This window comes from Equus przewalskii, chromosome 3 (genome assembly GCF_037783145.1).
Source record: "Equus przewalskii isolate Varuska chromosome 3, EquPr2, whole genome shotgun sequence".
Taxonomy (NCBI): Eukaryota; Metazoa; Chordata; class Mammalia; order Perissodactyla; family Equidae; genus Equus; species Equus przewalskii.
The window spans coordinates 8,951,337-8,964,955 of record NC_091833.1 but is presented as its reverse complement, the minus strand read 5'-3'; the positions used below and the strand labels follow the sequence as shown (position 1 = coordinate 8,964,955).

General features: G+C 38.8%; 1 protein-coding gene across 4 annotated transcripts in view; it reads right to left on the bottom strand.

The window, feature by feature from the left end:
- NUP93 (nucleoporin 93) overlaps positions 1-13,619 on the bottom strand; it is a 102,323-nt gene that overhangs the window by 68,558 nt on the left and 20,146 nt on the right. For all 4 annotated transcript variants that reach the window (XM_070611907.1, XM_070611909.1, XM_070611910.1 and 1 more), the window contains exon 3: positions 6,167-6,284. In XM_070611907.1, the coding sequence (XP_070468008.1) occupies positions 6,167-6,284 (118 nt within the window). The remainder of the gene's footprint in view (positions 1-6,166; positions 6,285-13,619) is intronic.

The window sequence follows — 13,619 nt, the reverse complement described above, 5'->3', positions numbered from 1 at the left end:
TGCCTACCTTCCTTCTCCCTTACCACAAATAGGCAGAAAAATTAAATCATTTCAGTACTTACATAGCAATCAGCATTAGACTACCTAATTAGAAACATAAAACAGGATGGCACATTAACCTCCTCTGTGAAGACACTTTTTTATTTTATTTTTTTTACATATTTACTGGTTTTTACCCGCTCTGAGATTTACACTGGGTCAGGGTTTAATGACAAGGAACAGCAAATATGTTTATTAAGTGGAGGTGAATGAACACAGCAGTGTCCACACAAGAGACAAAGCCTGGCACGACCACCGCCCTGAACAACAATACACGGCACAGGGGATGTGTGTCTTTTCCAAATGCAGTTCAGCCACTACAGCTGAATTTTGGCCTAAAATGTACCTGAAGTTACAGGAAAGGGTTTCCCTCTAACTAACAGGCTTTGGATCCAGAGAGAATTGGGTTCATTTGCTAGTGTACCCAAAAGTCTTAACTATTGGTTGTTTTAAGTCCAGAATAGGCAGCTGTTATGAGCTGGGGAAGGGCAAAATTCAAATATCCATTAAAGTCCTCTAAAACTCAAAAGAAAGGTTACCATGAACTTCCCATTGACTCTCTTAGGGGCAGGAAGAATATAACAAAGAAGGTCAATAATCACAAATGCTTAACTAAAAATCTTCACTCAGATTCCAGGCAATAGTCTCTTATATTTTTATATTATGCGAAAATATTTAAATAACAGAGTCTTATTCCTTCAGAGTCCATCAATTCAAAATGTCTAATCATCCAATTTGGGCTACATCACCATTATGTGCAGAAAAGCCTGCTCAAGCATATTAAGAGCAGAAACAATATGGAAGATAGGCATGTTTTGCCTGCTTAAACCATTTCTTGGATTGTTATACAAATAACAGTATGCAAATAGATGCAACTCTTATGAATGAACCTTGTCTCTTCCTTAAATTTACTAAAGCAACTCTGGTAAGACCTCTCCTTGGTACACATGCTTAGTAGTTTCAATTTCTAGAAACAGTTAAAAACGACAACTACACTTCTTCAAAAAATAATTCCAGAATTAAGATATTGTTCACCCATTCAGACTGAACTTTCCTTCAACTGGTTCGTGCTAGGGAAAGCTTACTGCATTTTTTCCTGAATATTAATATTGTGCCAGTAATATTCCTGAAGAGCTACTATTAGCACACTAATCATTCTAGGCAAGCCTGACCCTCTTTCCAACAAATGTCACGGGATTTCTGGAACCAACTTCCCCCCAACAACTTGCCAGTACTATAAACACACAATTAGCAAGCAACACAACTACTTCTCCTCTTAGCTGTTATATATAGCAGCATTTAAGCAGCCATATCTTAATTCTGAAGATATAAAATTAAAAGATAAACCACGAAAATAACAATTTAGGTGATAAGGGGTTACACACCACTGATGCGTTTTTATACTTAAGCCATTTAGTCTCTTCTGATTATGTAAAAGATAAGCTGAGAATGGTTTCAGCATACTCTACATTTCCAAGGCAAAGGACAGAAAAAGGAAGGAAATAATGAATATTTTATTACAGATACAGTGTGGCAAGCAAAAGAAATTTTTAACGAGTCAATTATTATTGCACCATTAGTCTTATATTGTGATAGATCAGTTTCTCTGATTCTAATTTTCTTATACTTATTTTATCCTATTTCAGACTTCTTTTTCTCTTTGCTCATAAAGGACAGATTTCTATCTGGAAATTTAGGCAGATTACAAAGACCTTCAAGTATAGTGTCTTTTTTTCCCCCCTTTTTTTGTAGAAGGGGCTGAATTTTCACTTATCTAAGATTTGAACCAGCTGCTAAGTCAATTCCAACAACATAATCTAAACAACATAAATATTCTGTTTAAAGTAATGTGGGAGAAAATTCAGAAAGCTTCGTTTTCCCCTAAGCAGTAAAGCCAACATACTCTATTTGGAGGCCATGGGTAGAAAGATCTGAGAAGACTATGAAAGAGATGGCGTTAAGGAAAGCCTCAGAGCGTCAGACTGATAGGACCTGGCATTTCAGAGGTGCTACTCCAAGCTAAAGGAAGGTAGTAAACAAAAGCCTAAAGTACGAAAGAAAAAGGAAAGGGTTAGGCAACCTGGTTGGCTGAAGTAGAAATACATATATACAAGGTAGCTCCTCCTGCCTCAGAGAAGTATCACAATTTAATCCTACCTATATAGACCCTAAAAACTAGGTATTTAGTACTTTAAAAAGCAGACTGTCTCTAATTGAAAAACATCCCTACAGAAATCTCTCAAACACATAAGGCACTAACCTATTTGGAGAGAGTAACTACTAGGGAACTCTGGAATCAGACATGGGTAGTCAGCCTCACTTCCCAAAGGCCTGAAACAGAATGCTGAGGATGAGAGCAGATACCTGGTTGAGGTTTGCAGTCACTGGAACAATTACCAATAGATGCGTTATTCCAATATTACAGACAGCTGTGATACAGGGTTAGCTTTGAAGATGTTTTACTAATTTGCAGTTTTAAATTTTCTGGCACTGTAAGTGTGGTGGGTGGAAGTGTGTCCCCCACAAAAAGATATGTCTGCATCCTAACTCCTAGTACCTATGAATGTGACCTTATTTGGAAATAAGGTCTTTGTAAATATAATTAAGTTAAGGCTCTCAAGATGAAATAATCCTGGATTTAAGGTGGGCCTTATATCCAACAACTAACAAGGAAAAACCTGTGAAGATTGACACAAACAAGGAAAAACCTGTGAAGATGGAGACAGAGACTAGAGTTACGCTGCCACAACCCAAGGTACGCCAGGAGCCTCAAGAAGCTGGAAGAGGAAAGATTCTCTCCCAGAGCCTTTGGAGGGAGCATGGTGCTGCCAACACCTTGATTTCAAAGTTCTGGCTTCCAGAACTGTGGAGGGAATAAATTTCTAACGTTTTAGGCCACTAAGTTTATGGTAATTTGTTGTGGCAGTCCTACAAATCTAACATAATAAGTTTAGCAATAATATTACTATATTTTGGTCTAATGCCATTTGAAAGTATTATAGCCTAATGCTGAGAAAATGCAGCTCCCATTTTTAGGGCCAACTCAGGCTATTTTTGCACAGCCTTACTGAAATATACATGTAATCCAGTGAAAAAGCCCAAAATGTAAGTGAACTGTGTAAATCTGTACTTTATTGCTATATAATACACATCATCCGTGGTACGTTAGGCCTGTTCAGATCACAGTCAAGATGCGCAATCTGCCCTCAATATTTTTTTCCCAAAGACAGAAGTGAGCAAGTGGATCTCTACAAGAGGACTTGTACTCACAAGCACCATGAAGTCACTTAGAATAGAGCAGCAGTCATTTTAGCACCACGTCCTGTTAATAATTATTGCTCTTGACCTCTACTACACAAACGTGTAGGCCTTCTTTATGAGCATTTCCAAAAACAAAATCAATAAACATTTCAAAAATTCTACTAGCCTCAGCCATACAGACATTTAAGTGGTAAAATATGTTACCTTTGCTAGCCACAGCAATCTTTTAAAAATGCATTCTCAACGCATGCCAACATCACTGATTATGACAAACAACAAAACAGTAAGAACAAAAAAACTCATATTAACTTCAAGCTCCATTAGAAACAGAAAGAAATACAATCAACGTTTACCAAACACAAAAGGACTATACCTGTATCTCTATATATAACTATACATGGGAAGATGCCTTTCCAACCTTACAAGTAACGCAAACAATGGAGGATACAAAGTCTTGGACAGCATCTGTCAGAGGATCTGTCAGCATTTCCTTTAACGAATTTATAAATTGACATAATAAATTCACTGACACTCAGCACATGGGATTAGGGTGCATTCTCATCTCAAAACCCACACTAGTGGGAAAACAAAAGTTCATATACAAAAATCCATCAGATTTATGGTATGTGAATTATATCTCAATAAAGCTGTTAAATGAGAAAAAACTGTCCATCAAAAAGTATATCTGGCTTTTCTAAAAAGAAAAAACTGAAAGTGTTCACGTTAACTCTTCTTGGATAACCAACACATTGTGAGAAGAATTAAAAGGAGGACCACCCCATGCTCAGGGTGAAAGCTGGCTTGGCTCCCACATCTGAGTACTGAACAAGAAGTCAGGCAAGGACAGGATAATACTGCACGCACAGGACATTTCAGCACAAGCCAGCTGAGCCACACAACACAAGTTAAAACTTCCAACCCTTATCAATAACTAGAACCACCTCAGATCAAGCCAAAGCCTCAGCCTTTTAAAAATTAAATTTTCTCCTTTAAGTCTTCACTGGCAAGAAGATGAAGTCAATAGAGGACTTATTTTGAAACTAGTAAGGCTTAAATCTTTGCTTCAGATCTAGATGATCAATTCCCAATCAATCAAAAGTTATCTTAGACTCACCATTTTGCACTTTTGAAGCTATTCTGGAAAAACTCAACTGAGCAGTAAAATTCTGAAATAGAAGCATCCTTCCTCTCCAAGTTCAAAGATTTCCCTGTGGTGCAGGACCCAAACTCTTAGCCACGCTCATTCCAAATTAAGAAACTCTCTTTCACCAAGCATGCATTGCTCGGAAACCATCTAATGGGGATGTTGATGGTGAGTGTTCATGCATTAAGCAAAAGGTTACAATAAATGACCGTTACGACTCAATACATTTATAAACCTTTCATTAGTTTCTCAAGGCAAAAAATGGAGGACCACATCAGTGGGAGTTCATGAAGTACGTCATTAAATGTTCCTGAGTATCCCAACACGTATTACAAATATGCCACAGAAAATTTAAAAAGCAATTAGTTTTTTAAATGAACAGCTTCTTTGGTATTTTAAACATTAAAAACACTCAAACAAATAAGCAAACAACCACCTTTCAGAAAGTGCCATTTCATTCCACACTATTAGGGATACTCCTCAAAATATACGGTGATTATTCAAATTATTTGAGCTCTATCTCATTCACCCACCACAGGCCTGTTACAAGTATTTGTTTATAGAGCATCAAGCAGTTGAAATAGAAGGGCAGAAGGGGACAGCTAAAACTAGAAAAAGAAAAAAAAAGTTAAGTATACATGCCATTTTAAGATTACATGGAAATGAGAAAGTATCTATAAGGTGACAGGAAACTATGATTTAGTACATAAAACTGGAAAAAAAGGGATTTCCATAATCTGGGAACATATCAACAACAGGAAAAACAGTAAACGTTTATAGCTGTTCAACTCTCAACTCAAAGTCTAGGGGATTTTAGGTTTCTGCACTGGAATTAATCCAGTAGGACTGTGGCCATTAGATGGATTAAAACAGTTCTTGGAAAGGGTGGTGGGGCAGAGAGTATTAATTCGAACTGAGCCCAAATAATAACACAATTAGTACCCGTTTGTACTAGCATTTGCCTTTGTAGGACCTGCATCCTTTCCTTTCAAAGGTAAACTAATGATAAAAATGGTACCCACTGTCCCTTCAATCTAACACCAACACAGTGTTCCAATTCCTCAAAACTAAATGGATCACAAGCTCTTCCTTAACAATTCTGAGTGCACACGCGCGCACACACACACATACAAAATCAGTTTCTGATTAGATAAAATAACAATCAATTGTGCCCAGTGGCATGTTAGGTTAAATGAGACTGGAGTGCTCTATTAGACCATTTCCTGGTGCCACTAACGCAGCCAAATACTTCCTAGAAATCAATGAGTAGGTCTCAGTAAATAGTACTCCAAGTTTTCCCCAGCTCTTTGCCAACCAATACAAGTAAGACGTAGAAAAGAAATGTGGAAGATGAACAGTAAAATTATTTGAGATCTAGCAAAGAAAGCAAGAGAAACGTACAACTAATGTCTCTGTGCTTTGGATTAAGCCCAAGGAAGGAAGAGAAATCTGTTCTCGTAATTACAATTATCTAAAAACTGCAGGTTGGAATTGCTTTCTTAAATTCAGCCTCACAGAGCATTCTGAAAATAACCCAACGTATATACCCACTATACCTCCAAAGCTGTGTCTCTCCCAATCTCTTAATATCTGAGGAAAAAGAGAATTAACAAAGAAATCTGGAATTCCTAAAGCAGCTGGTCAACAAAGGCCAGGGCCTTCAGCCTGGGTTGCATGCTCAAGGATCAACCTGCACCGGTCCTGGCACCTGGCAGCCCTTACCTGAATGTCCGTGTCCTTCACAGGCTCAAGAGGCTCAAAGGTGGTGGCTGCACTCAGACTCTCCAATCGCTGGGAAATGTGGGAGATGTCAAGTCCTCGAGACCCGAGGAGAACTGACCTATGAGGATACAGAGCAGGGAGAAAAAAGTAGGGTTAGGACATCTAGTACGCTTCATAAAATACTAAAGAGTATTTTTTATTCCTAACTTCCTATATACTGCCCAGACACTTCTATCTAGTTGTTTTATACGTTCCCATAAAGATTTATCACCCAGAATAACAGATACAACATTGCATTTGGTAGTAAGAGAGAAAATTCTGATCAAGCCTGAATTAGAGTAAGGAATTTATCCAGAATAAAATGATAATGTATCAATAAAATGACAGGCTAGACTGCTCCAAACATTTCATAGTAAAGAAAATCATGAGGTAGATGCTAGTCTCAATCCCCATTTCATAGATGGGGAACCAAGGCGCGAAGAGGTTAACCAATTTATCCAAAGTCACAGAGCCATGAAATGGCGGAGTCAGGTCATCAAGCTCCAGAACACAAACTACTAACCACCCTATAGTTACAGCATCAATAAAGACAGATATAGTGAACCACAAAATTTTAGAAGTTTCAGGAGCAATCTAGTCTAAACTTTACTCATTAGTTGAGGAATCTAATAGTCCAGGGCAATCAATGATTTGCGAAAGGCAGTCAAACCAGAATCCAAGGTCAGTTCTCCTCAAAAGCCAAGTACCACATGCAGTACCTCTGCAAGATCCCTCTCTGCTGCCTAGTTCAATAATCCAGGAGGCTGTCACCTGACTAATTAATGCTTTTGAAGACAGGCAGGAATAACACAGCTGGCTTTATTTCTACTCATCTGGGGCAACGTAACAATGGAAGAGTAAAAAGAAAAAAAACCACAGATTCTCACTAATATCTAGAACACTCTCTGGAAGAAAGAAACTTAGGAGAATTAGATTAATTGTTCAGATTGTTGCTTCTTTATTTCCATTCTACTAAGTACTACAGAAATAGATGATGTGCGCCCAGAGGGCTCCTCACTGTAGATTTTTGTCTCCTCCATGTAGACAGGTCAACTATGATGCCATCCCTGAGGCTTCCCCTCCAGGCTACCATGTCAAATAGATAATCTTGCCTCTTTTTTCTTACAATCCTCAATAGCTAACTTTCTAATACAGTGGTTCCCACCCCTGGTTGCACATTAGAATCACCTAGGCAAATTTCCTCACAATGATCCTGACTGATGTTGGGTGAAGCCTGGAGCACGGGTATCAGTCTAACAGCCACCTTCCTTTTTTAATAACAGCGTTACTGACATGTTATTCACATACCATACAATTCACCCATTTAAAGAGCACAATTCAGTGGGTTTCAGTATACTCACAGAGTTGTACAACCATCACCACAATCAATTTTAGAACTTTTATCACACCCCAAAATAAACCCCCTACCCATCAGCAGTCACTCCCCATGTCCCTCCAAATCCCCCCTCAGCCCCTGGCAACCACTGATCTAACTTCCATCTCTATACGTTTCCCTATTCTGGACATTTCATACAAATAAATAATATAAGCTGTAGTCTTCTGTGTTAGGTTCTTTCACTTAGCAAAATGTTTTCAAGGTTCATCCATGTTGTAGCATGTATCAGTACTTCATTGCTTTTTATTATTGAATAGTATTCCATTATATGGATATGCCACATTTTATATTTATGAATGTATCCATCCATCAGTTGTTGGACATTTGGGTTGTTTCCACTTTTTGGCTATTATGAAAAACGCTGCCATGAGCATCATGTACAAGTTTCTGTGTGAACATATGTTTTCCTCTCTCTTGGGTATACACCTAAGAGTGGAGTAGCTAGATCGTATGGCAACTCTCTGTTTAACCTTTTGAAGAACTGCCAGACTGTTTTCCAAAGCAGCGACACCATTTTCCATACCCACAAGCAATGCACGTGGTTCCAATCTTTTCCACACCCTCGCCAATACTTATTACTGTTTTTATTACAGCCATCTTAGTAAGTCCCCCTTTTTGTTATTAGGGTGAAAAAAATTTAATACAAAATTAAAATAGTAAACCTCCTTGTACCCATTACCCAGCTTCAACAACTTGCGTGTCATAGCCAAACCCTGTTTCATCTACATCCCTACCTACTTTCCTCTCTCCACCACCCCGATTACTTCAAAGTAGATCCAAGATTATCTCCCCAGTTATTTCATAATTTTAAAATTTGTGTTTGTTTGAATGGCATACAAATAAGGTCTCTACTTGTGAATGCTTACTATGCCTCCTAAATCTCTCTTAATCTACAAATTGCTCCATCTCTTTTTTCTTCTTATAATTTCTTTGTTAGAGGCTCTGGATTATTTGTCCTGTAAAGCAGTGCTACTCAAACTTGAAATGTACATGTGAATGACCTGGGAAGCTTGTTAAAACGCAGACTTCGATTGCGTAGGTCTGGGATGGAGCCTGAGATCCTCCACTTCTAAAAAGCTCATAGGTGATGCTTATGTTGTTGATCCATGGACTACCCTCAAAGTAGCAAGGATGCAGTTTCCCACATAACAGGTTTACTGATTGCATCTCCATGACGTCATTCCACACGTTCCTCTAGCTGCTTCTGTCCAACTTCCTGCAAATTGAATGTAAGCACTAAAGGTCTGATCAGATTCAGGTAGCATTATTTTTTTGGTTATATAACTTCAGATTTACACCAAGAGGTATGGAATGTCTGATGTTCTCTTTTTGGAATGTTTGCAGACATTGATGATCATTGCTTGGATTCATTAATTCCTTAGAGGTTGCAAAATGGTGGTATTCTATCTTTATTAGCTGGAATATTTCCTTTCAGAGACACACTCTTCATCAACTATGTGATAACTCTGAATAATGAGTGATTCTCTAGAATCCTCCCAAGATGACTGATGAGTTTTGTTTTATTATCATTACGAACTCATGAATTTAAACATATTTGATGTATTTCAATCCAGTGCAGTTATTATCATTATGATGCTCAAAGCATCTCCTCTTTGGCCAGTAGAAGCCTTGTGAAGTCGGTTTCTGAGTTCTTCCGCCATGACTCAAGCAGGCCTTCATAACTTCCTTGCTATCTGGTATGACAGGTGTTTCCTATTTATTTTATCCAGAACTGCCCGAGTCCTAGAATCAGCCAACTCTCCAAAGAGGCCGAGTTCCTTTTATTAAGAAATGGATTTTAGGGACCACTATCTGGGCACTAAGATTGCTCACTGTTAATTGTTTCTAGGCCTTTTCAAAAGGCAGAACTAGAAATGGAGTTGTTACTTTTGTTTCAGTTTCCCTTAGATAAATTATCATGAATTCATACTGATCCTTCCAATTCAAAGTTAAAAACACAAGATTTTGGGTTAACCTCATAGATTTTCTATCTGTTGTCCTTCCTCCCGCACTGAAAGTCCTACTTCTCAGCATCACCACCAAAACTACTTACTTGCTTTATCCTACACTATACACACAACAGTCTCAAAACAGGAGTTAACAACCGCTGCACCAACAACATGATTACTGAAGACAGGTTAACACATTACTTGGAACTATTCCTCTCTGTGTGGTTATGTGACCAACTGGATAAGTATTTATTTTCCCTTTTATAAATTTAATTTTATTTTATAATTATATAAAGTATTTCCACAATTCCAAAGTGAAATCTATAAAAAAAGTCTCTGTCTTCTACACCTTATTCCCTCCCTTTTCCTACAGGCAACCTTTTGGTTATTTATCTTTCATATTAATTGTACCTTTTTATTTTCTGTATTTGATGCTTTGACATCTGGGACCTTGCTGACACTTGCCCCTCCCTGGGTCAGCTAATTCCTAGAGGCCTGCAAGTGCCTATTTCACAGGCAAACCAATCAATCCAGAGCCCATAACCCAACCACCTCCTTTACTGGGCCACTGTCTCCTGCCCTTATCATCCCAGGGCTAGGTACCAGACACCTAGAGCCAGGACCGGTACCCCCAGAACCCGCTGAGGTTATTGCTAACTAGCCAGTCCCAAGCGTGCCACCCTGCCTTGCCTTGTCTTCCTGCAGAAACCACAATAAAGGCTTATGCCCACTTTTTCCCCTTCTCCCTCTGCCTCCTGACTGACCCCAGTGCTTTCCTATGTGGCCCTCCATGGCATGTCCTGACTCTTGTTTCTAGAGAACTGTGACAGTCATTTCCAGGTCCATGTGTCTTATCATACCTGATTAAAGCAAATCCTAGGTACTTTTATTTATTTATTTTTTTGATGAGGAAGATTACCCCTGAGCTAACATCCGTTGCCAATCCTCCTCTTTTTTTGCTTGAGGAAGATTAGCCCTGAGCTAACGTCTGTGCCAATCCTCTTCTATTTTTTGTATATAGGATGCCTCCACAGCATCGCTGATGAGTGAAGTAGGCCCATGCCCAGGATCCAAACCCACAAACCTAAGCCGCTGAAGCGGAGCATGCAGAGCTTTAACCACTCCTTCCATGGGGCTGGCCTCCCAGCTACTTTTAAAACTCATTTCTTCTTTTTTCTATTATCAGATAGGTATATACATTTGTGTCACCTGCTCTTTTAAAACAGCTTTACCGAGGATATAATTCATGTACTACAATTATACACATTTAAAGTGTATAATTCAGTAGTTTCTATTTAGAGTTGTACAATTATCACTACAACTGATTTTAGAACATTTTTATCACCCCAAAAAGAAACGCCCTACCTATCCATCAGCAGTCGCTCTAACCTAACCTACCAACTCCCTAGGCAACCAATAATCTACTTTCTGTTTCTATAGATCTGCCTTTCTGGACACTGCACATAATGAAACTATACAACATGTAGCCTTTCTTAACTAGCTTCTTTCACTCAGCATAATGTTTTCAAGGTTCATCCATGTTGGAGCATGTATTAGTAGTTTACTCTTTTTTATTGCCAAATACTATTCCATTACACAGATACGCCACATTTTATTTATCAATTCATCAGTTTTCAGACATAATCACTTTTTGGTGACTATCAATAATGCTGCTGTGAAGACTCGTACAAGCTTCTGTGTGGACAACTGTTTTCATTTCTCTCGGGTATCCACGTGGGAGTGGAACTGCTGAGTCACATGGTAACTCCACACGTCACCTTGTGAGGAACGGCTGGACTGTTCACCAAAGCGGCCGCACCCCTTTACATTCCCACCACCAGTCTACGAGGGTTTCAATTCTTTCCACATCCTCACCACCACTTGTTATCTGTCTTTTTGATTACGGCTATCCTAGTGAACCTGAAGGAGTATCTCGCTGTGGTTTTCATTCACATTTCACTGACGGCCAGTGGTTTAGGCCATCCTTTCATGTGCTTATTGGACATTTATGTATCTCCTTTGGAGAAATGTCTATTCAGATCTTTTGCTCATTTAAAAATTGGGTTGTCTTTTTATTATTGAGTTCTAAGAGCTTTTTACATATTCTAGATAAATCCCTTATTAGGTCTATAGCTTTTTAATTTTGATGAAGTTCAACTTATCTATTTTTGATTCTTTTGGTTTCATATCTAAGAAGGCTCTGCCTAACCTAAGGTCAGGAAGATTTACACTTGTGTTTTCTCCTAAAAGTTTTAAAGTTTTAGCTCTTAGATTTAGGTCTGTAATCCATCTGGAGTTGATTTTTGTGTATGGCATGAGGTAGGTGTCCAATTTTATTCTTTTGCATGTAGATATCCAGTTGTCTCAGCATCATTTGTTGAAAAGACTACTCTTTCCCATTGAATGCTCTTGGCACTCTTGTTGAAAATCAGTTAATCACAGACACATGGCTTTATTTCTGGACTCATAATTCTATTCAATTGACCTGTATGTCTTCTGTATGCCAATTCCATAGTCTTGATTATATTGTAGCTTTGTAGTAAGTTTTGAAATTGGAAGTGTGAGTCTTATAACTTTCTTCTGGTTTTAAAGATTGTTTTGGCCATTCTAGGTTTCCTACATTTCTATATGGATTTTAGGATCAGTTTGCCAATTTCTGAAAAAAATCCAGCTGGAATTTCGACAGGGATTGCACTAAATCTGCAGATCAATTTGGGAAGAATTAACATCTTAATAATATTAACTCTTCTAATCCATGAACCTGGGATATCTTTCACCTGCTTTCTTAAATAAATGATAGGGTACTATACTCTTCTCTCCAGCTTGTATTTTTTATTTTACTAACAATATGTCCTGGAGTCACTCCACGGCAGTGTGTCTTCTCATTCCTTTGTACTACTGAAGGCACTTCACTATACAGACCTACCACATTTATTCAACAGTCCCCTGCTGATGGATGTTTGAGTTGTTTCCAATTTTTACTATTACAAATAATGCTGCAATGAATATTCTCATGTGCACTCTTTTCATACTTTTGCCAATTTATCTTTGGGATAGATCCTGGGAAGTGGGACTGCTGGGTCCAGAGTAAAATTCACTAAATATTGCCAAACTCTGTCCCATGGGCACTATATCTCCACCAATAATATGTCAGAATGTACCCAGTGCTCAGGCGATTTTAAGGTGTACCAGGGTTGAGAACCTTGGAATTAAAAAAACTAGCTATCAGAATTATTAGAAAAGTCATTTAAGTGGGTGGCGCCTGGAGGAACTGTGCAGTACATGGCTTGTGCAGTGCAAATGCAGAAGCCCTGATTGGGGGAGGTGGAGGGAGGACTGAAGGAGGAGAGGCAGGGAATCTAAGGTAGGGATGGTTTTACAAATAAAGGCCGTGCCAGAAACTTTCAGCTTCTAAGGGTGGGAAAATCCAAAGGCTCCCTGCCCTCTATCTCCCCCAATTTCCTTAAGCCAGCAGCTTCTCCTGAGCAGAAAGCCACAGAGGCTGGAGTCAAACCCTCCAGGCCCAGGAGAGTTAGGAGGACAAAAGCTGTGCTCAGGATACATGGGGAGCAGAAAAAGTCAGGAGGTCTGGGCTAGCTCCACCTGGCACTTAGCGACTGTGGAACGTAGAGAAAAATCCTACCTCTCACCTCTCAGGCTTGTGAAGACCAGTCAAGAGAATACCTGCGACAATCCTTTGGGAACTGAAAAGTGCCATATGAATATGAGAGATTCTTACTGACCAAGCTGGATTTGAACTCTGACGTGATCACTTGCTACCCGAGCTTCCTCAATTATAAAATGGAGATAATAACACTTATTTCACAGAGTTCTTTCAAGAAGAAAGTATGTAATGCATTTAAAGTATTTGGCACATTGCCTGACAAACAGTAAGTGCTTAAAAAGGTAGGTTAGTAGTATTATCACAAGTAAAGTTATAATTTGCTGTGTAACTTTGGGCAAATAAATGTTAGCATATGCTTTGCATGAATATGGAGAAAAGCATGAAATAAGCAAATTAATAACACTGGTTACTTTGCAGGGTAAAGTTAGGGAGAGAGAGCGAGTG